The sequence below is a fragment of the Temnothorax longispinosus genome, chromosome 5, assembly GCF_030848805.1.
Source record: "Temnothorax longispinosus isolate EJ_2023e chromosome 5, Tlon_JGU_v1, whole genome shotgun sequence".
In the NCBI taxonomy this organism is placed as follows: Eukaryota; Metazoa; Arthropoda; class Insecta; order Hymenoptera; family Formicidae; genus Temnothorax; species Temnothorax longispinosus.
In genome coordinates this window covers 6,811,302-6,834,475 of record NC_092362.1, presented here as the reverse complement: position 1 = coordinate 6,834,475, position 23,174 = coordinate 6,811,302, and the positions used below count along the sequence as shown (strand labels likewise).

Sequence of the window (23,174 nt, the reverse complement as noted above, 5' to 3'; positions counted from 1 at the left end):
AACACGTTCGCTCTTCCTTCCCGTCCGTTGCATATACACACGTACACGATCATGCCCGATTGAACATGACTTTTTCTACTCTTCTACACCTGTCGATTGAAACCGGCATAATTTCGGCGAGAATCAGCCTTCGATGCATGGAAAAAGTATTTTCATCATTGAGAAAGAGAAGATAAAAATTCTTTTTTAGTTGTTTGTCGCGTTTGAATTTGAAATTTGAACTCGCTAATATTATAACAGTTTCGATCATATATTCGCTCGTATTACTCTTTGGTATCGATACTCTTCCCTCTCCCCTTCTCTCTCTCTCTCTCCTTTTTTTTCTTTTTTTTTCAAGCTGACAGCTCCTAATACGCAAGAGGTTCGAATGCCGCCGCATGCGAGAAGCTCGTCCCGTGTAACAGGCGAGAGAAGCGCAAGCGAGTTAATCTCGCGTCGAGTCGAGAATATACACGCTTTTTTGCCGCTACTCTGTGTACGCGAGTCGAGGGCACTACTAAAATGCTACACGAGCGGAAGGGTCAGCTAGCCAAAGGTTACAGGGAGTGTTCTCGCGAGGCTTTTACCGCCGAGTATGTAGTACGGTGCATGTACACCGCTAGTATAACACAACGGGGCCAGCCAGGGCTATTCACGCTGTAGTGTGTATGTGTGTATGCCGTTTCGTAGGTGAACAGAAACCCGATATACATATTTCCCCCGATATATCGTATGATATTGCACATGCATCCATCGCGTCCTGCATTGCCAGGACGACGACGGCGAGAAACCGATGACGCAATGCACTCACTGTATTAGCAACAGAAGAGCGATCGCCGTCGGGTTGGTCCCCGAGTTCACGCGCATTTCTAATGTCTGAAGAAGACATGGTAAATAATTCCTTCACTTTCAACCGTCCAATCGTTTTGATTCCTTTTTATTTTCCATGCGTTGAACGTTAATTGCTGCGTGAATTTACGGACCGGCCCGACGAATCATCTCGTCCATCGACGAGTGCCGTTCTCCACGAGAGAGCTTGTGCGAGAGAGCCTATAAATAGCGACGACAGGCGACACGTAGTCGCGTCGGCACTACGCGCTTTTCGCGCTCTTGTGTGTCGCTCAACAGGTAAGGGGAGAATCGCACCTGCTTTTTGCCAAGGCAATGACCTGACGCAAAATTGACGACGCATCCTAAAAAAAAAACAAAAAAAGACTAACAAAGGAGACGAACCGACGTAGGTAAAACGCGCGAAATACACAAGCCAACGAAACGGAAACACAACGTATAACGCATCCCGAGAAGGTATACGGGGTGGCTTATCAAAGTGAGGAGTGCTTTTTGTATTTCATCGCAGAGTAACACTCGAAGGGGATTTTAAAGCCAGGAAGAAACTGACGCATCACACACATCGGATGCAAAGAAAAAAATAACATGCATTCTCTCCGTCATCTCGCGCGCATATTATCTTATATATCTTCTCCTTTATCTCTCTCTCTCTCTCTTTCTCGTTCTCTTCTTTCCACTCATTTCTCGCATCTCTTCTCTATGCTTGCTATTGGTTGTAACATAGAAGGCTGAAATCGGCAGCGGTCGGAGAAAAGTTTTGCCTCTCTAACGTTTTACACTGATTAACAACACTGATTAACCTGCACCATATCTTATGATAGAACACACTTTCGCTTATGACATCCGCACTCTTGCACCCATTATGCATCTCCCTGTTCACTGGTCCATACGGAGTGTTCGCTAAACGTTTGATCGTCAAAAATTTTTTTCCTCTTCCGTCAGAGATTAATTAGGTACACTTTTTGTATTCCCTTAAAGTTGAATATCTTGGCGATCATTCTTCGACTGAAAACTCACAGAAAGTACTATCTGGAATCAGCCAGAGAATAAAAATTTATTTACTTGTATCTCTCTTCCACAAAGAATGCGACTGAGAGAGAAGAACCATGTACGTTTTCAACAGAAAATCATTTTAGCGTCATCAGACGCGCCTGTTGGCAGACACTCCACATTTTTTTACATTTTTCCATCATGCGAGCGATAGGAATCAATCACTCACCGGCCACGTCCTTACACGCACAAACACGCACCTGACCACCATACCATCTCGTCACCGCCCAAACCTTATCGCAATCATCGATAAACCTATTCTTTTACTCGCACAATCGGGTCACGCGTAGCGTCAGCACCTCGTAATAGATTAGGAATTTCCGCTGAGGAGCGAGGGGAAAACGGAAAAACGGTGAAGAACGAGAACCGGTTGCGAAACGTCCGTCTCGGCCGCCGAGAAAAAAATACAATACAAAGAACAAAGAAAGAAATTAACAAAACAAAAGTATACCACACCATGCTCTATTCCATTCAGTTAACAGGAAGAATCCGAGTGATGAAGAAATGGTTTCATGTTTTTTTCAAAAACAGATGGGGCCGCGGCCAGCCGGATGATATCGGTGCGATCAATCTAGGAGACGAGAAATACGACCCCGACTCGGATAAAAAGCCGCGCGCAGGACAAATTCTATGGATCCGTGGTCTAACACGGCTACAGACACAGGTAACTATCCCTATCTCTCTTTCTTTCTCTTTCTCTCTCTATCTATCTTTCTCTGTCACTCTGTCTCTCTATTTCTCATTCTCTCATTATCTCATCAGTCACCATTCAAAAAGATTCAATATTCTCTCGATTCCTCTATTCACGAAAAACAAATGAGAAACCCAACAAAAAGAAAAATCGCCCCCGAATTTAACAAGTTCAGGTGGCGAGACCACACGAGTCACATACGGTCCTCTTAAAAGTTTACGAAGAAACTCTCCGGACTCTATCTTTTTCTTTCTCCTTTATTTTTTCCTTTCTTTTAAGGGGCTTCCCTAGTGTGACAGGGCCTAAAAATGAATGATTTTTAAAAGGAAAACGACAAAGCCAATTGATGAACAACTTTTCCCACATATTTTACTATATTTCAAGAGTGCATACAAATTTTTTCAAAATTTTATATATGTTGTTAAAGCCCGTGCCAGAGCCATTTTTTTGGAGCGCCGCGAAAAAACGGTGACCACGCGTGCAGCCGTTGTAGTTATCTGAAACAAAAAAGCAAAAGGATTCTTAATCTACTTGAGTGCGGCTATCGTCTGAAGCAGAATCATGAAAAAATATTGAAAATTTTAAAAATTATAGCTAAAAAACGTCTGCTAAAAAAGACGAAAATAATTATAATCGCTATAATTTTTTAAATTTTCAATATTTTTTCGTGATTCTGCTTCAGACGATAGCCACACTCAAGTAGATTAAGAATCCTTTTGCTTTTTTGTTTCAGATAACTACAACGGCTGCACGCGTGGTCACCGTTTTTTCGCGGCGCTCCAAAAAATGGCTGTCACGGGCTTTAATAACAGATATAAAATTTTGAAAAAATTTGTATGCACTCTTGAAATATAGTAAAATATGTGGAAAAAGTTGTTCATCAATTGGCTTTGTCGTTTTCCTTTTAAAAATCATTTATTTTAGGCCCTGTCACACTAGGGAAGCCCCTTAACAATGCGCGAGCGACCATTTGACATTCGTACGCACGTCGAACGTACGCGCGCGCGCGTACGAATTCCAGATACCATTACTACTTGTATACTACTACCACTACTCTACTTATTACCACCGACGGCGACGATAACAACGAGCTGTTTCAGTTTTTGACCGCTACCTTGGTTTGCATTTTCATTTGAGTTCCACCGTTATCGCGTTAGAAAGCCCGCGGCGCGTTTTTTCTCTGCACTTTTGATCCGATAAAACCGACGACCGTGTGCGATAAGAGTGCCTTCAACAAACGATCGAACGCGTCCAAGTAGACGGATCGTTGACCGCCCACCGGCCGCTCGTGAGAGCGCGCGGGAAACGATCTCTCGCTGAAGGAAGAGCGGAGAGCCACCCGCGATTTTCACACACTCGGCGCGCTCTCCCGCTCTCTCCTTCAGAGACGCGATATCTGACCGTGTGCCCCTTACCAATTAGGTACAACACGTGCACAAATTCATGTACATATATACATATTTATATATCTACATATGTTTATAAACATGTAAACTCAGTGTGTAAGTCTACGCCGATAAGAAGCTAGGTCTAATCTCATGTCATTTATCTCAGGTAGGGGAAATCGGTCGCGGGCATCGATCGACCGGATCCGGTCGATCGGCCCCGCGATTAGGGTGACAGGACCGAACGTAGAGAAACGGCAGACAAGAGACGATAACGCGATTAAAAGGAAAAAAAAAACGTTTTATCCGAACTCGTTACGACTCGACCAGCGTCACTGATCGCGCATGCACGACTCTTCGACGAGAACGACGCACTGATAGGGTTGACGCACTTACACATACACACATAGAGACCTGCCGTAGTAAACGCACAAATTAGTGCTTGTTCTCCGCCCGTATCTCCCCCCTCGTATACGCGAGTATCGGCGATGTGGGAGGGACGGGGGACAGTTGGGACCAGACGCGCGATCTCTTCATCCGTGGGATTTGCATGAGAGATCAGCTGTGTGATCGAAATAGACGTACGGACGAGAATTGCAGGAAACACTTTGGTAATTCTCCTAGATTCGAAGATACAAGAGACATTCCCCTCTCCTAAAGATCACACGAGGTTTGCCGACGTTTTTTCGTATCTTCAAATCGAACGAGAATTAACCACGAGTGCCACGAGTGTCCTGTGGACACCAGCCTCTGTACAAGCGGAGAGATCGGAACGGAGATCGGGATGCGGATTCATAAAACGGTGCAGATTTATTTGTTTCGATCTGCTTGATTTGTCGTGCGAATCGAAACGTTCGCCCTGTCCCAGCTTTCCCGATCGCGGTGCACCTCCCACGTTCCTCAGAGAAGATCGCGAGTGTCGTGACCAATACGTAGGGAGAATAGAACCACCAGCATTCACCGATTTCTGATTGAGTCGAGTTTTCCTGATACTATCTCCTGGCGTCGACGAGCTTTTGACCTGAGCACATATATATATATTTTTACATATATTTGCGCGTACATATATTATTACATAATATATATTATATATACGTTCTTATATCCCGTACAGCTTGCATCCACAGTAGTTCTCCACAGACAGCCAGAACCAACTTAGCAGTGGTCCACGCAGTCCTCAGCCAATCTCTCTTTCTTTCTACATTCTCTCACTCTCTTTCTCTCTGTTTGTTTCTCTCCTCTCCCCCTCGCCCGGTATCTCTCTCACGCTCGATTTCTCCCCTTTTCCCTTTATATACGCTCTACACCCCTCTCAGTCCTCGTGAGATTACGTGTCAGAAACACCCTTTGTTTCCTCCCTCTCGGGAGGGCACGTCCGGAATCCCGAAAGTGTGTGCACCACTCTTCTCCGAGTCCAGTGATCGATGTCTATGTTTCGACGAACTCTGGATACTCCCACCCCCGGGGGAGGTTCGCTCCTCCCCCTCCAGACACTGTTGTCTCTTAAAGTATACTCTTCTCACCGTGAAGCACCGTTCTGGATATTCGAGTGACGTTAAGCAGGATGTTAAATCGACCCACGTGTAAGCACCTCGTGGTAAACTTTCTTCGCCAAACTTTCTCTCGCAAGACGTCTTTACACACTCCGACTCCGCCATGTGATTTCCCCGCACTCGCCGTTAAAACGAGCGACTCTTTACGTAACTCGCGCGGGAAACTCGCGTAAGTAGGTAGTCTCTCTCCCCTTTCTCGTACGTAATCCATATCTAAATCCGTCACCTGCCGGTTCGTAATTAGCTGGTAAAACGAAACTTTCGTCGTTGCGCGGTTCAAGAACGATGCGTAAAAGATTCATCCACTTTGCTATTGTCCTTAGCCGCCTTAGCCGCCTGCTATTCCTATTGATTTTACGTTGAAGCGGAAGGCTCTAGTCTGTCGCAGAAGTTAAAGCGGACGGTGCCGAACATTCGTAAACGCGTCGCGTTATGCCCGTTAATATTAAATCGTTGGAGTTCCCGTTATAAAAGTTTACACGACGTTATGTATTTTTTGTGCTATTAATTTGCGACGGTTATAATGACAAGGCGACGACGTCGTAGTCGGCGGTCGCAGTCTACAGCTAGCGTGCCAGAAATAACGATTGCGGTCCGTTTCTCGTCGAAGAATCCCCGAAACATCCGATAACTCACTCTATACGATGATTGCGCAGCGAATTTTGCAGTAATTGTCAAATATCTGTCTATATAATCTAACTGTCAATCACTTTGGCGGCTCGGGCTGTGACGCGACAAAGAAAACGACTGTCGCTGGTCCGTTGCAGCTTCGTTACAGCCGGTCACGATGCGATAAAGTAAAATAAAAAACGTAGAACGGATGCACGAGTTGCACACAACGTACATAAGAAATTCTAGTCCATCTAGAAACTCGCGGCGATATACGTATATTTCCTTTCTCTCTCTCTGTCTGTCTCTCTACCAATTTTCTCTACTTTATATATTATATTTATATATATATATATATAGTTACACTATATACGTACTTTCTATTCTCTTTACATTCTCTTCCCCCTTTTTTCTCTGTAAACTTCGTCTTTTTCGCACAGTCAACGGTCGTTAAGTGTTCAATATCACGAGAAGCACACGTTAACGTAGAACGGCTTAATCATAATAATTAAAAAAAAACCGAAAGGGAACAGAAAAAAACATAACGGAAAATCGAACAGACGATTAAGAAAGACAGAAAAGAGATAGGACAAGAAAAGAAAAATACAATTACCATGGAATGTCACGTGAAGCTAATGATGTAAAACTGGATGTGTCACCTACTTTCAGACGAGCAATAGAACTCTGGTGCAGAATGTATCTGTGACAGGCAGATCCCCTTCTCAGGATTACTACATGGTTAGTCCGCAAGTCCACTATCATCCGCAAGTTTGATCATTGTTTGACCGTGTTAAATAATAATCTGATTAACCGTTTCTCTCTATATTTATATATACGTATATATTTTCATCTTCTTTCTTTGGTTCCTCTGATATATTCTGACTTTTTTTTGCGACACTTTTTTGATCGATATGTACCATTGTACTATGATTTCCTACAAGCAGACCTTTTCAGTTTTGCCTTTTGTGTTCTCTATCTTTCTCTCTATCTCTGTCTCTCTCTTCTACTACTACTACTATTACTACTACTACTACTACTACTACTACTACTTATCTGTCTCTCTACACACGTCTCACAATGTCTGCATTTTGTTTAACAAGTAAGTGCTTGCGGACTGCGAGTTTCGATTAATATTTTTCGCCCGTGTGCTTATTATATATAAATACATATATATATTATTACATGCGACACCCGTCTTTGTGGTTGATTCTAAACTATATCCTCCACAAATAAAAAAAAAAGAAAACCAGAAAACCGGCAGCCATTATATATATATCGGCGTCGAACAATTTGCATCGCCATGATTATTGTCACTGCGGCAGCTAATTATATCGTTCCTATTGTCTCTCTCTCTCTTTTTTTTCTTTTTTCTTTCTATATTACCACCGCACCTACCTCTCTCTTTCTTTCTCCCTATCTCTTTTTCTGTGGATCCTGTGTCGCGTAATACGATCGCACGTATACGATCCGATTGTATATCGCTTCTCCTGACGTCACCAGCTCCTCTGTCCTCTATGCCTCTGTCAAGCGAGACACTAATGGGGCGCATGTTCGGTGAAACATGCTCCCGTTCACGCGTGACAACGAGAAAAGAAAAAAAATAAATAAACAGCCGGCCACCACTTCACGTGGTCGGACCATTACTGGCTATTGTTATTGTTGCCGCGAGAGACACGTTGATGGCTATGACGTTCGATGGATATACATTACGATTACGACCGTTTTGGCTGCCGTCATACGCTTGTCTCCCTCCACCGTCTCACTCTTTTCTTTCTTACGTGTTTAATCTTCTCTGTCTTTTCGTTTTTTTTTTTTTTTTCATTCTTACCCCCGTCTTCTTTCTCTTCCTTGCTCCCCTTTCCCTCCTCGTTTTTCTTTTTCGTTCACATCCACTAAGGTGTTGCATGTACGTGTATATGTGCCTTCTTTTTTTTCCTCTTGTTTTGGCGCGTTCCAAGGCGCTCGTCAGCTGACTGGAATCGAATAGTCACGGGCGAGTCGCGCAGCTTTCGGAGTGACGTGATCAGAGATGTACGGCGCTAACCGCGGTGTGTGCTACCCGTTTCCTCGATACAAGCGCGCTGTTCCCAGAAATGTTAGTTAAAGGGTTGACTGAGGTTGCGGTGACTCCCAGTCAGATTCTATGTCCAGCTGTAGGTTCGGCCTTTGCTTCCGGTTCTGCTTTGATCTCCGGGAGGAGACGGAGGATCAGCTGAGCCTCGGTTAACGTTAACTAACGTTCCAAGGAACGGCCCACCAAACACACTGGATTATACACTGGACAAGTCTTCTTTTTTTTTTGGATCTGTGTTTCGCTTTCTTGTGTGAGCATCGTTTTTTTTTTTCTGTCTTTCATTTCCGGCGTACGACTCGCTTTAGTCGGCCGGTCATTCTCTACACACGCGCCGTGTACATTCGCTTCCTCTTTATCTCTCTCATTTCTTTTGTTTTGTTTTTTTTTTTTTAATTACTGCAGTGTGGGCATTGCTGTGATGATTAACACGTGATGTACGCGATGTTATTTACCGTACGTTGTATATCGATGTGCGCGCGTGTGACATGTATTTTTATTATTGTGCGTCTTTAACGTGCACAGTGTGTATGTATATATATATCTGTATATTCAATATATATTGCATTGTGCGTTCTGTACCGATGCGAGGGACAAACATACTCGCTCGGACACCGAAACGCGCGACGCTCCGCCAAAATTTTTGTTCTTTGCGAAACCGGCGTTCGTATACGGCGAGAGTGCGCGCTCGATCGCGCGTTTCTCGTAATTATTCGGCATAACCGTTCATCGAGTCTCACACAACTTTTCCCCGTACATCCCTCTTACAGACGGTACATGGAAATTTCTCTCTACTCCCGCTCACTCGAATCCGCGAGTCAAACGCGTCGGCGATCGACAGCACACGTGTTATCTGCGTTATCAGTTCCTCAAAATTTTTAACTCGAGTTCTGATTGAACTTTCTCTCTCTGATTCGATACCTGCTCGGACGACTGGAGCCGATGGCGAATACGAATCTTAGTGCCTCGTCAGTTCTCGATAAGAGTGTCGCTCGACTCTGAGAAAAATCCGTCAAGATCTAATCATCTGGATACCCCGAGGTCCGACGAGCTTAACGTTCAAGTTAGTTTGCGTTTGATTAAAATTTCGCGAATTCTATTTCGCGATATTTATTTCAATATCCTTGTTCTTTCGACGAGCTGAAAGAAGAATACTAGGACAATTGTTTAACGATGATTGACGTTAAAAAAATCAGCAACTGCTTCACAGACTTCTTTTACTTACTTTTTGAACTTTCGCCATCCATGGGAGATGGTGTCTGACCAGCGGTGGTTTTTTTCACTTAGCGCCTGTAATATCTTGAATCTCGAATCGTTATGAATAATGCGACACTCAAATCGCTACGACGACGTGCACTTGGACGTGTTCCACGATTTCAGTCGTGTTCGGTTTTCCTCTTGGATCTTTCGAAACTTTCTCTCTCGCTCTCTTCTTCTCTCTCTTTTTCTTTCTCTCGCTCTCGCTCGAGAGGGAGAAATCGCCTTTTCTCTACCTCTGTAGAAGATTTGCAGCGTGAGAAGCGGTGAAAAACACTAAGAAACGAGAGAGATCCGCGCACCACGTGGTAATATGTTCGTCGACACGTGTGCGACACGCGCACAGGAGGGAAAAGAAACAAGAAGACATCCACCCGCGTATCTATTCTCTCACACTCACACATACACACTTCCATACATAACACACATATATACACTATACACACACACACACACACACACACACACACACACACACACACACACGCGCACACACAATACAAAAAATATACTAAACACGAAAATGGAGAAAACGCGATGGAGATGGTCATTAGCGAACGCCGATGCAATCCGCGGCAAAAGTAAAAAAAGAGCTGCTAATTGTGCGCGCTGAAGAAAAAAGTAGTGTTTTATTAGCGAAGATGTGAAAAAAAGAAGCGAGTGCCGAGACTGATGGTTATAATTTGTGGTTTGTTAGCCAGCGGAACCCATTCGAGAGACTGAGGTATAACGGGGCGGCAGTTTTGCCCGCCGCCACACTTATCCTGTCGGAGTACAAACAAGTACGTAGCTCATGTAGATGATCGCCTGCCGTACATATAATACGTTGTTATAATCGTCAAAAACCCGCCAGTACGCGTGTACGCATATATATTTTTTACCTTACTACATATGTAATATCGTCATACACGACGGATCGTCGACGTGCGTAACACACGATGTGCGTGCACGATGGAAACGTCTCGCCGTCTTGATCTCTCCTTCCCACTCTGTCTGAATCAGAAATTTTTTTGGCATTTGATTTTTCGATGCTCGGGTACGCGATAAAACGGGAACGGGCCTCCACCGAACGAGTTCGACTCGTCCTAATATTTTGATATTATATCTGATATAATATTTTAATATTTCGATCCCGGTGTGGACGGTGTCGAGGAACGTTCCCGGCGGCACTCCGTGTCGCCCGCCGGGAGATTCAGCTCTTCGAGATTTCCAGACGCTCTCGATTCCCGCAGCGACTCCAGATCGCTCTGTGCGGATCGGTCCTGGAAAAACCGATCGATTCTAGTAACTAGACGGAGACTCCGAGCTCCGATTGTTTAATGACGATTGATGATGATGATGACGACGACGACGACGACGACGAGGTTCGTCGTGGCGACGATACGGACGCTCTCCCGTCCTCCCGAGGGGCGTCGTCGGCGTGTGTCTCGGCGGCGATGTCACGACGGCGACGATTCGAGATGCACGGATTACTATTACATTTGAACGAAGTGTTACGTCACACTAATGTGTTTTCTTTTGTGTAGCGGGGGGTGTGGGTTGCGGTCGGTGGGCTCTTCCCCGTCGGGGACCGCGATATTACCCGGCAGATCCACCGGCCCGCCCACGCTTTCTTTTTCTCAGTAGCATATAGTGTCTGAGTGTGCTGTGTGTTTCTGTATCATCCCTATTCCTTCTCCGCCCCTCTCGTTCGTTCTCCCCCACGTGTGTGTAACTTTGACGCGATGGTTTCGCGTCGATTGCGGACATATCGAGAGTGTCGCTCGTACACTTCCTTGTCTGACCGACCGTACATTTTTCTCCTCTTTTTTTTTCCTTTTTTTTTGGGTAGTGTCACCAATTCGTTTATTGGTTCGTTCGTTCGTTCATGGGTACGATAGATCGTGCTAAATCGCCGACTTTCATCAACGCGAGTGTGATGACACTAAAAAGCTTGCCCCTCCTCCTCTTCCTCGAACACATCTAGCGACTAAAAACCGCTTTCTCCGCTTCCACCCATCATTGATCGGTCCACGGTCTTTTTCTCTCGACGCCGCAGGAACGCCAGAAAGCAGCTTGTGCGTCGATTTTGACTTTTTTCTAGGTCGGTCGTCGATGTCATAGTAATCCTCGAGAATAGAGGTAACGTGTCGTAGATCTCGATGGTGTGCTGTGTTATTTAGTAGGAAGAAGGGTTGCAAACTTGAATGAAGTAGCATTGCTGCATCGTGCGCACAGTCCTTCTCTCACGTTGCGGTATCCTTAATCCTAAATCCATTTCTACAGACACGAGTCGATACATTGTTAAATATACATGTGACTCTTTTTGAAAACAATTTTGTTTTAGGCTCTCAATCGAGCCGTCAGCGAAATTGATCGTAGTCCATTTCGACGATCTGCGCGCTTTATTTATTTATTATTACTCGACGTGTTTATGCGATTACTTGGAATGTTTATTTGGATTTACTGTTCATTCGTCGCGCGTAAAATTCTTTTCCGGATTGACTGAGACGCAAAAGGGTTTCTTACGCGATTTAATGTGACACGCGAGGATATTCAGGGTGTCTAATTTGATTCTCACTTAGTTTCTCTCGATTCAGTAAAAACTTGGCATTCTTATACGATGCCTCTCACGATTGATAGTCGGACGCCGACGTGAGACAATCCTTCTGCGGCTGTGCTGAGTAATTATTATTTTATTCATTGCTTTTGTACTAATTTTGTACTAATGATACGAGTGCAAAAAATATCGATAGAAACGAAGGTTTCTGCGAAAGGCTAATCGCCGCGCTCAGCCACAGAATGGGTTAATCATTGTTATATCCGATTGGAATCTCCTATCACCTCCCCTCTGTTCCTTCTTTGTTAGTGTGTGAGTGTGTGTGTGTGTGTGTGTGTGTGCACGGTTGGTCAATTTATGCATAGACTTTATTTTTCTGTTTGCCCGAGGTCTAACACCGCCGTTGTTTCGTATCGAGTGCCAATTAGAGGGTTTAACACGTTATACTATGTGGTCTGTGTTGGTTGTGAAAGAAAAAAAAAGGAAAGCGAATCTCAAACGAATAAACACCGCGCGATTGTCAGCATGCATTATTCGCGATCCCGATCGCGAGAAGAGAGAGACGTTTCTTCGCGCATCGAGCGCTCGGAAAAGTCAGAGCCAGATCGAGCAGATTCGAGGCAGACGCGAGAGAAGGAGAGTCTCTTCAGAATTTAAATCCGAGATAATAATCTCCACTGAAATCATTTGCGTTTCCTTTCACTCAGATCTCCTACATTCCGCTTCTTCGAGTGGAACTTTTGTTACCTTGAATATCCCTGTCTGATCTGGCCTTGACCGTGATTTTTCTCTCTCGCAGACATGCAAAATGTCTTAAACACGAACTTCGTACAACCAGAACGACGAGAGACCGTTTCAACCTCGCTCTGAAACGTCTCTCCGAATCTTTAGCAAGAGAACATATCTGATCACTAGCGTATGAGACTTGCGTAGTTACGTAGAGAAACGTTATAAGTGTTGAAACCGCGCACAGAGTGTGTCGAAAAACTGGCTAACATGCGTGAAGCTACTACTACCGCGAAGAATTACTTATACATAGGAGAAGCAACTAATCCACCCTGTCTCTTTGTCACGAACGTGCATTTTATCTTAATCTTCGTTAGTGCTCCTTCGCTTTACTCTTAACTGTTATTCGTACTACACCATACATTACCAACCACACTATGTCTGTCTCTGTCTGAGCTTCTGTCTTACCCTTATTATATACTCTGTTGACACTCCAAGCCGTAGAGGAGCGGTTACAAGCGTGCGAAATGCTTTGGCAGACTCGCTCGCGAACGGTTCAGGACTGTTGCGGACCATTCCTAATTGGGTAACTATTGGCGAAACCGTTTGGACCCCCGCGTTGGCACCCCCGAGTCGCGAAGCTCTGCTCAACCCTTTGCCGTCGAAATGAGTCGCGGAGCGATCGCTAACGAGAGGGAGATGGTCGTTGATCTATGTTTTTGTAACAAATTTTGTCACTGAATTGATGTTACCGTCTATACACACTATACAAATTTTTAGTAATAATAGGAACTACGTTACGATTAAAGAAATTACCTTTTTAAATTGTTAAAAACGACATGCAGCTTAATAAAAATCTTGCTGACGCAAAGGAAAAGATATTTGACACTAAATTGCATTTCGCGAATAATTCCAGTTATTTTTATTGTGTATATTTTCGGTTACCATATACCTAGCAACGTCAGGTAAATGGGACCAGAAGTAATCTTCTAGTAATAGTTATTTTCTTAAAAATATGAAAAAAGATGATTCACGCAAAAGAAACTGTCTTTATCAAGTTGACTTAAAATTTGGCTGAAGTGATTTATTGTCTTCTTCTAGAAGCATGAATTAGAATTAGATCCAGCAACGAGTGTTAACATCAACCGATATTGTTAAAGTCGGACATTATTAAGCAAATAAGAGCGAAGAACACTTTACTCTTTTTGCTCTATTTGTTACTATATCCCGACAATTGTTTAGTCGATGTTTTCGTTCGCGATCGCTTCCGGCCAATCCTAGATCGCAAGGGATGATGACGCTCGTTACTAGCGTCCCTAGCACCTTCGTCCGATGGTGACGAAGGGAGGCTCTCTCATCTGCGAGGACGTCCGCGCGTCGCCCGCATTCGGTCGTGTTGGCCCCCGATCCGATGATCACGAACTCCATCACGAAACCCCACAAATCGCCGTGTGTAGGTAGGTACGCATAAAATTGACGTAGATTGCGCATGCGATGGCGGTAACTGAGTATAACCCGTATAACTCTAGCTTGCACTACTCGGTGGTACAGCGAGACCGTAAGGGAATCGAATGCCCCCGACGTATCGTAATAAATATCCCTTTCGTTTAGCTCAGTTTGCCCCCGCCATTTAGCTCACGAATTCGGGTGAAATGCAACCAAGTCGACAGGCGAAGGAACTCACGTCACGGACAAAAAGAAAAAGAAGAGATAAACATTCGCGATTACTAAAAAAAAAAATTAAAATAAAAGTAAAAACGCATCTGTATAATTATAGAAACACGACTACAGCTACCAGAACAACGACAAGACCAGAGTACGCCGACACTCAGGGGACACTCAATAAAGATAAAAAGGGGGACACACCGTAACACACCTCTGCGCGAAAAAAAAACCGATTATACGGCGTGCTTGTGTGTTGCTGGCTTGCCTCCTCGCTTCCTGATAGAACGTCCTTCCCTGTTTTTGCAGCTTCGAGTAATCAGAGCGTTCAAGTCGACTCTGGAAGATCTGGAGGAGCGTCGCTCTGTCCATAGTTTACACAGCTTACACAGTATGCGCAGTTCACGCAGCCACACCGGGCCCCGACCACTCTCTGACTTCACATACATTGACGAAGACCCGACAAACACCACCACCACCACCGCGCAGAACGTCGCCTACAAGTCCTCTAATAGGAGTGCTGAGCCGATGATGAGTCAGGATTACGAGACAAACTACAGAGGACCCTCCAGGATGCAACAGTCCCTCAACAGCCCCGCCTCGCCGTTGTTGCTGACCGTGACCGGACCGGCCAACGCGTACAATCATCATTACACCATCACCAATACCATCACCGACAATAGATCCCCTTCTAGTAACGCCCTTAATCAGCCCCTGAGTCCCAACCATATGGCGCCGATGAGCAGCAATAGAGACAACACCGGGAATTCCCTGCTTCTGAGTTCCAACAACCTGGTCCTACCGGAGCTGACTAAGCTCGTGCACGAGACCAGCATCTAAAGATTTCTTCTCTCTTCTCTATGTATTTCATTCCATCCCCTTCCATCCCTCTCCATATCTTCTCTATTTTGTTTCAGTGTCGTCGATTCGCGAGCTTTGTCATTTAACTTTATCGCCCCCCTCTCCGCCATTTCTTGCTTCGAATCTATCTGTTCATCCCTTAATTCGTTTTTCTCTCTCTACTATGTAGAGGGACTTGTATATATTCTGTCCCTGTAATCTCTCGCTCTCGTATGTTTCGCGAGATCTCGCTCGATCCTGCGACCTTGTCTCATTCGATCGGTAAAGAGAAGGCAGTATCATCCACGTCCACGTAAACGATATGGACACACTCTCGTTCACGCGTTCACCATCTACTTCTTCTCTGCTTTCAAGATACGTCATCATCCGTCTCTATTTCCGCCATCTCTTTTCCGAGAGCGTACTTACCGAACGATCTTGCTCGTTTCGGTCGCCGAGTTTTCTGTCCCCCTTGACTCTTTTTCTCTTCCGCCGCCCTTCTCCGCCCCTTCGACGAAAAACTTTTTGCCACTCGCTCAACGGGGACGGCGGACCTGATCTGATCTCAAAGGGGTCGAAACGCGCCTATTTGGAGGATATGCCTACACACACGAACAAGGCGCGACATTCGCAAATCACGAGCTCTTGCTAAAATCGTACTTAAGGCGCGAATGTGACTCGGAGAGGATAAAAAAGGAAGGAATTGGTTGTCGAAACGAAAAGAGATTTTTTTCCGCGGATATCGCGATAGTTTGCGAATGGCACGTTCTCGTGCATAGGCTGTACACTCAGATAGTATACAGGGGTCCCGCTTTCAACTGCTTCTTTCCCGTACCCCGACTCTGTGTTCACCGGGTGAAAGTACTATTTTCGCATTTATAGGGTAGCGTTCTGGAGTTCATTGTTCGTTGAACGACGGGCTGCGACGCGACTGTGCGAGCTGTAAAAAAGAAGCGAAAGCGGAATCTAACTGCGAGGTGTGTTACTAATTGCCACGCAGCTTGCGAAACAATACTCTCAGACTTCTAATTAACACTATTTAACTAGTTACTCTCTGTGGCAATTAATTATGTCTTTTATTACGTCGTAGCCTGACGGTAAATTTTTGTCTCAAGTAGCGTATTAAGTAGAAAAATATTCTCAAATGCTACCACAAGATATTAACAAACCGGATATTCATTTTTTTGAGGGTTTTAAGAGAGTCTAGATAAAGATTTTATATGTTTCGTTGAAAAATGGCAACGAACAGCAAACTGTCGCAGCCCGTGTAAAGTCTGATATTAAATATAAACGACCAAATCGATTATCTCGGAAGGATGACGGTTGTATGTCTGTACATGAAAATAGTATTTTATCCGTATACTTGACAAACGTAGACGGCGCTTAAGTGCTTGTCCGCTTATCAACCGACCTCGTACAACCGTTTACTTATTTATCTACTTGTCTTATACTACTGACCAATAATTGGTGACATAATTAAATGACTAAAAGTTAACTTCTACTTAAGTCTTTATCTTACAGAAAAAAAATCTAGAAAATTTCCAACTCTTTCCAACTTTCACTTTACAACAAAAGACTATTTTTAGTTGAACGGTAAGAGTATACTATTAACAAATTTTATCGTATATTTCGCGAGAATATATCAAAGATAAAATATTTTTTTCTAAATTAATTATGTGACCGGAAAAACTAACAACAGAATCGATATAATACTCGTATATAATATTTCTTTCTTTTGGAAGTCTCTTCACTTGAACGTTCGCCAATTTGACGGTCAGCAGTGATCACCCGTCACTCGTTTGCTTGCCTGTTTGGGATTGAATGTGAATGTGTCTGTTCGTTTGATGATTGCGCGATGTGACCGATGACGATCCAACGGATCGTCAAGGACGACGATGACGTCACCGACGACAATCTACCTCGACAGAGATAAATTAGTTCCTCGCGGACTAACACTTCTAACTGCCCTCCGCGAGCGCGACTAACAATGAAGAGAAACTATCTTCCGCCCCCGGCCCAAGGGAGAATAATAGACGCGCGTTTCGGCGTCGCTCGAGCGACAGTAATCGCTCGATTCGCGATCGACAATCGAAAGGTATCCGAGAAGGTGTCCATTTACCACGAATCTTCTCGCGTATACGCGACTCGAGGCTGAATGTACTTACATCTTCACCATCACGCCTCGATCTCTTCTATCTTCACAGCTTCACCGTCATTCTCGCGAGCGGGCCTGGTTCTACGTGTCGCTGGTCCTCAAGCAGAAAATCAAGAACAATTAGATCTAAGAATGCAAAACCGAATGTAAAATCTCATAAATTTTGATAAGAAACATCCAATTTTTTAATCGGAGTTAATTTTTAAAAAATTTATTCTATTTTTTTAACTTATAAATTTCAGAAATATATTAATGTTTAATTTGTAATATCTTAAATTATCCTTAATCTGCAGCTTCTAAATGTGCCATAGAGAAAACAAATATCCTAAATAGAAGTAACTCATTATTTCTCATTTTTATTTTTATCAAGGAAAATATAGTGCTTATCTAAATAGGCCGCTTCACGATACATCCAGCCTCGCCTCGAGTTCTCTTCTCGGCGTGTCTCTCTTGTTTTGTGACTACCTTCGAGCATTCATTCATATCCCTCTGCCTCTTTCTCTTTTTCTTTTGTCTGTGTCTCTTCTTGTCTGTCTCGAAGAACCGAATTCCGCCGGATAATTCTGGCAAATAGGGCCCAATCTCTTTCTTTCTCTCCTTCTCTCTCTCTCTCTCTCTCTCTCTCTTTCTCTTTATCTATCTATCTATATATATCTCTCTCTCGACTGCTCGAGACGAACCGCGGGGGCTCAGAGCGTTGGGAATCGTCGTCCGACAGAGAATCCCGTCCCCACTTTCTCTCGTTCGAGTGAAAAAGAAGAAATAAGAGAAATAAGTAAGAGAAAAAGTTGTCTAGCAGAACGTACGATAAGGAAGGAAATTAATGGTGTAACCGCGAACTATATATATATAAGACGGTTCGTTACCAATGTTCTTTGCCGAGCGTCGAGTGTGATCGAGCGGCGAATGAATATTATACGCGACGATGACGTACGACGATGTCGTTACGGACGGAGAGACGGAGGAGCATTCTCGCTCTCGATATTGTAATGTAAGTTATTTAATTTTACTCAACTCGCGCGCGCGCGCGCGCGATTTTCTTTTATTTATGAATCTTGTAACTTAAAAAGACGAGGACGTTCCTGTGCCCGGGGAGGCTGCGAGCGCGCCTTCCCCTAATAAACGCGTCGACCAAAATTCGTTGTCGATCGGCATTCCAGGCAATCGCCACCGCGTGAGTTCTCGTGATGATCCCAGAATGATGGAGACAATCCCGATAGGCTTAAATTCCGACGCTATTTTTCTCGTTCTCTCGCGAGATGTATTTTCCTCTCATATATAGCGTCGGAATATTCGACGGAATTCACGTCGGTCTCGATTTCCGCTGGTTCGTCACGTTCCATTTTCCCGCGAGGGGGGGAATATCCTCCGTCTGGAATGTACTTAAATCGTCGGATCTCGTTATCTACGTTGCTTTATTTATCCCGCTGTCGCTCCTTCCTCGGTTTTCTCCGTCTCTTTGACCGTGTCTTCCTCGAGACGTCGAGGCCACTCAAAAGGCGGAAGAATTTATTTTACAAGTGTAATTTATTTTACTTTGATAAGGCAAATATTGACACTAGGATAATTGTAACTACGCGATATTTTTCAATTTGCTGATTAGATTGTTCAATATTGTATGATCAGACAATTTTTTACGTTGGAAATTATATCGCGGTGTTGCGATTATCCCATTGTCACAGTTATCTTCCCCTCCTCATCCGTCTTTCCAGCCTCTCGTTCGAGGATCGACGAGAGATACGCGAGGTTCGCTGGAAGACGGAACGTGGGATTGCCGAGGATTCTTCCCTTTTTTTCCCTCTTTCTTTTTGTAACCACAGTCAGTAACTTAATTCGACAAATCGAGAAACGTTTTCTTCGACTAATCGTCGTTGATTTTAAATGTGTCTGCTACTGCCAGCGCGTTAACCGACGTCGAGAAAAGTAAAAATAAAGATACAAAAGATATACAAAACACAATTCAGAACTAGAAGGAGCTGTGAAAAAAAAAACACTTAGTCGTTAGGTCTTCTCCTGGTTGCGACGTTTCGGCTGTCCCCTGTATAACGCGACGTAAGGGCCCCCCGCTGAACAGACATGAATTGCCGAGTTGAACGGACCGATGTGACAATCATCATCCGTGCGATGAAATTGAAAGTTAAGAGCTACGCACCGTATAGTACAATTAACATAAGCTACAGTGACATGATTGATTGATTGCAGGCGAAGTCGTATTTTGAAGTGATCGGGAATGAACGAAAGTTGGACGGGAAGATCCATCTCCGACTAATCAAAGTATCTCCGAGATTCAAAGACGATGTTCGGTAATGGAATCGCTCTTGAAAGATCGAATATTGACCGTGATATGATCTTCGAGGAAGAAATTATCTCTTCGACGTAATAGGACATACGTGACTTCAGATTCGTACGATGGGACTTCGTTCGAGTTGTTAAAATTTCAGAAGAATCGAAAAGATACTGCTTTCGGTAGCGGTCTCAGGAACAATTTCCCGGACGCATCGGCGGGCGGTCCTTATGACGTGGACGCATAAAATCGAATCTTGGTGCATGCCACTCCACAATTACTTCAGTAGCATCGAGTTAGAGTTCCGTTTGCTCTTGCAGTCGCGTAAAAGGTCCGTATTACATTTCTCGTGCAATAATTTGCGGCGCGCGTGCTAATCAGCTTGACGAAATTACGGAAACCCCGAAAGGGGTCTGATGTACTCATCGCCGTAACTTAATTTAATCCTACACGATTTATCCAACAGATTTTGTAATTTCCTATTATCTAGAGGTTTCAAGTTTTTTTGAAACTTTAATTTTTATTTTTTTTTTCGTCAGAATTCTCTACTTCATGTCATCCTCTTTAAAATTCACAATGGCAATCTAAGCTAAAATTAACAAGAACACTCTCTGAAAAACAAAGGTTTTTTTCTAAGTACTGAGTAAAATGGGAGTGCAGAAGTAACGTGTCCGACAAAAGATTCACTCGTGAAAAACGTAATACGGGCCTTACGGAGCCCAAACGCGCCGCAAAGCGACGCGATTTGTGTATTCGAACATGGATCCGCCGGTCTCTATTACCGGCGAGATCCCTGCGGACCCCCGATACAATGTCGGCTCCCCTTTGGCCGGTGCGATAACGAAGAATCTCATTCACAATCACAATTGGCGTCGCTTCGCGCGCGAGTGCGTAATAATCCGTACGTATCACGGCTCGCGATAAGCCACGCACGCGTCTTGTAAAACTTATAATAGGTCCGCACAAAGGCTGTGGATCCGTATCGAATATCGCGATTTGTAGCAAACGAGAGAAGACATTCTGATTTTTAATATCGACGCATAATAGTAGCCTGTTACCGAGGAACTCTAAGAGAATAAATATATATATATATATATATATATATATATATATATGTATATATGTATATATATATTATATATATAATATATTATAAATATGTATAGTTGAATATCAATTTAACGATATGCATAGGGAATATATATATATATTATTATTACTATTATTAATTATTATTATTGTTATATAAAATAAAGTTTAAGACAACGTTAATCAAATAACAAGTCCGATAAAAGGAGACCAGCGGAGAGGGTGGTATCTGCGGAATTTCTCTTATACACTCGTTCGCCTTCTTCCTCGTTCCCTTTTCCTCTCTTTTCTTGTATTATCATCGTTTACCACCCCCTCCGCTTCTAAAAGCAGGCGAGCTACATCGAACTGCATCTTCGATGAATCGTAAGAATCGCTTTTAGTCTCTCCTGCGCGACGCCAATTAAAAGAGGAGATAAAAGTAAAGAAGAAGAAGAAAAAAAAAAGAACACGGTGGATTTTTTTCAAGTGCGAATCGGTAGAAAACGGAAGAGAAGGGAAAGAGAATAAAACGTGTGTATGCGAGATAGGGGACCGCAGGCCACTGGTCCCGCGAAAACTTTTTCTCTCTCGACTTATAATTACGTATTCACGAAAACAAAAAAGCTGCACAATGATCGATGATGGTCAATAAAGCGATACTAAATCTTTTCCACGCTTGGCTTGTTGCTGAATCAATCTCTCTCTCTCTCTTTCTCTCTCTCTCTCTGTCTCTGTTTCTTTCTGTCTCTGTCTTTTTCTGTCTCTCATGACCCAAACTGATTATCGAATCATGTCCCATCTTTCTCCTCTTTCCCTCGTTACTCGCGATTCAAATCCTCCTTCTGCTTGATCGTCGAAACGCTTTCGTTTTGACGATTCGTTTGTAACATCCCCCCCGGACGACGCATGCTCTTTTTCCGATCGACCGCTTTTGACGTTCAGGCCAGCTGGAAGATATAGCGATCGAAAAAGCGTACTGCATATTGCGAGGAGAATCTACGCGGGGACCGTAGATCTACAGTTTCGGATCTTCTTCGGAATAGGATACGCTCGATTAATCCGCGCGACGACACGTATCGCTTCGCGAATAAAAATCTGCGACTATGGAGATCAACCGCGATCTATGTATTATTAATATTGATTCTCCACCTTGCGACATACGTGAAACAAATACAACAGAATGTCGCAGTCGAGTGCGATCCACGTCGAGCCTTCGATCGATCGACCAACGGCGATCTCTGTTACTCTTCAGCTTCACATCTCCAACAATATCTCTGCTAATTGTTTCTTTCTCTTTTTCTCTCAAATCTACATCACACCATGACTACTATATACGCACATGATCTTCTCGATGATGCCTCTCATTGACGTGTCTAATGCACAATGACGGGTAACGACAGAGATGGTTACTTTTTTCATTATCATTATGTAACTTCCTGTCTTCGTTGCTTTCTATTGCAGTCTAAGACGTTCGTCGAAATGCAATGCCTTCGGATCGAAATTTAATTGTCGTCTATGTCTTATTATTATCTTTTCTAATTTCTACGAATAGATAAAAGTTTTTTTCTCAGAGATACTAATTAATAATTAAGCAATAATATTTTATATTGTGAATAATTTTGATAATCTTTAGGAACAAAGTAATCTCGACTAAGTAACTTAATATGCTAATATTTGTATATGAATTAGCACAGATTGCGAAAAAATCGGATCAAAATTGTTTTATTTGCGCATTGCATTTCAACAGACGTCAAACGTTGCGGATCCTGTCGCCTGATTTCGATGGAATATATTCAAGGAATAAATTATCGGTCTCGTCTTGTACTCTGAACGATCACGCAACAACTAACTTTGTGCACATCTTTTCTTCGTAATTCCATCTGCTCCCGGACTTATACCGACTCTCTGTATATCTCTCTACGCTTGTCTGTCTGTACATTGATTCACTTTGGCACGGCACTCTCGCTCATACTTTGTCCCTTATCACCGAGGCCGAATTGCACCGACAAACTTTAAAAATCAATCCCGATTTGACGAGTTTCTCTCTATCTCCGTCCAGATTACAATTCTATCCGTAGTGTAGTAATTTAGAAAACGAGGTGAATGAGAGATGGTGATTGGATCGATCAGGATTAATGCGGTAATATTCTGACATTTGTCTCTCATCTTACTAATTATTTAAGAGATAATTATATCGTGCAATTATAATAGCACGCAAAATAAAATGTGATCTTTTTTTTAAATAGATAAAATTGCCTACAAATTTGCTGTTTTATTATTTTTTAACAACTTTTATTAATTAAGAAGATTGAGTTAATAATCATCTGATGAAGTTAGTTCGCTGTTAATTGTTAAACATCAACGATATCATTAGCGAAATACAGAACATCGCAATGGGATTCTCGGGCGGTAATGTGGTGCAATCGGCTCCAACTCAGCTTCCGATCGAACGG

General features: G+C 43.4%; 1 protein-coding gene across 24 annotated transcripts in view; it reads left to right on the top strand.

Annotated features, from left to right (window-relative positions):
• Nucleotides 1-23,174, top strand: part of Pmca (plasma membrane calcium-transporting ATPase 2) — an 87,564-nt gene that overhangs the window by 44,378 nt on the left and 20,012 nt on the right. For 10 of the 24 annotated variants that reach the window (XM_071778705.1, XM_071778702.1, XM_071778707.1 and 7 more), the window contains 3 exons: nt 2,410-2,542; nt 6,786-6,854; nt 14,681-21,390. In XM_071778705.1, the coding sequence (XP_071634806.1) occupies nt 2,410-2,542; nt 6,786-6,854; nt 14,681-15,211 (733 nt within the window). In that variant the 3' untranslated portion in view covers nt 15,212-21,390. Of the gene's footprint in view, nt 1-2,409; nt 2,543-3,302; nt 6,175-6,785; nt 6,855-10,141; nt 10,227-14,680; nt 21,391-23,174 lie in introns of those variants that run through there. The other 14 variants (XM_071778714.1, XM_071778713.1, XM_071778711.1 and 11 more) reach the window with 11 other exon arrangements.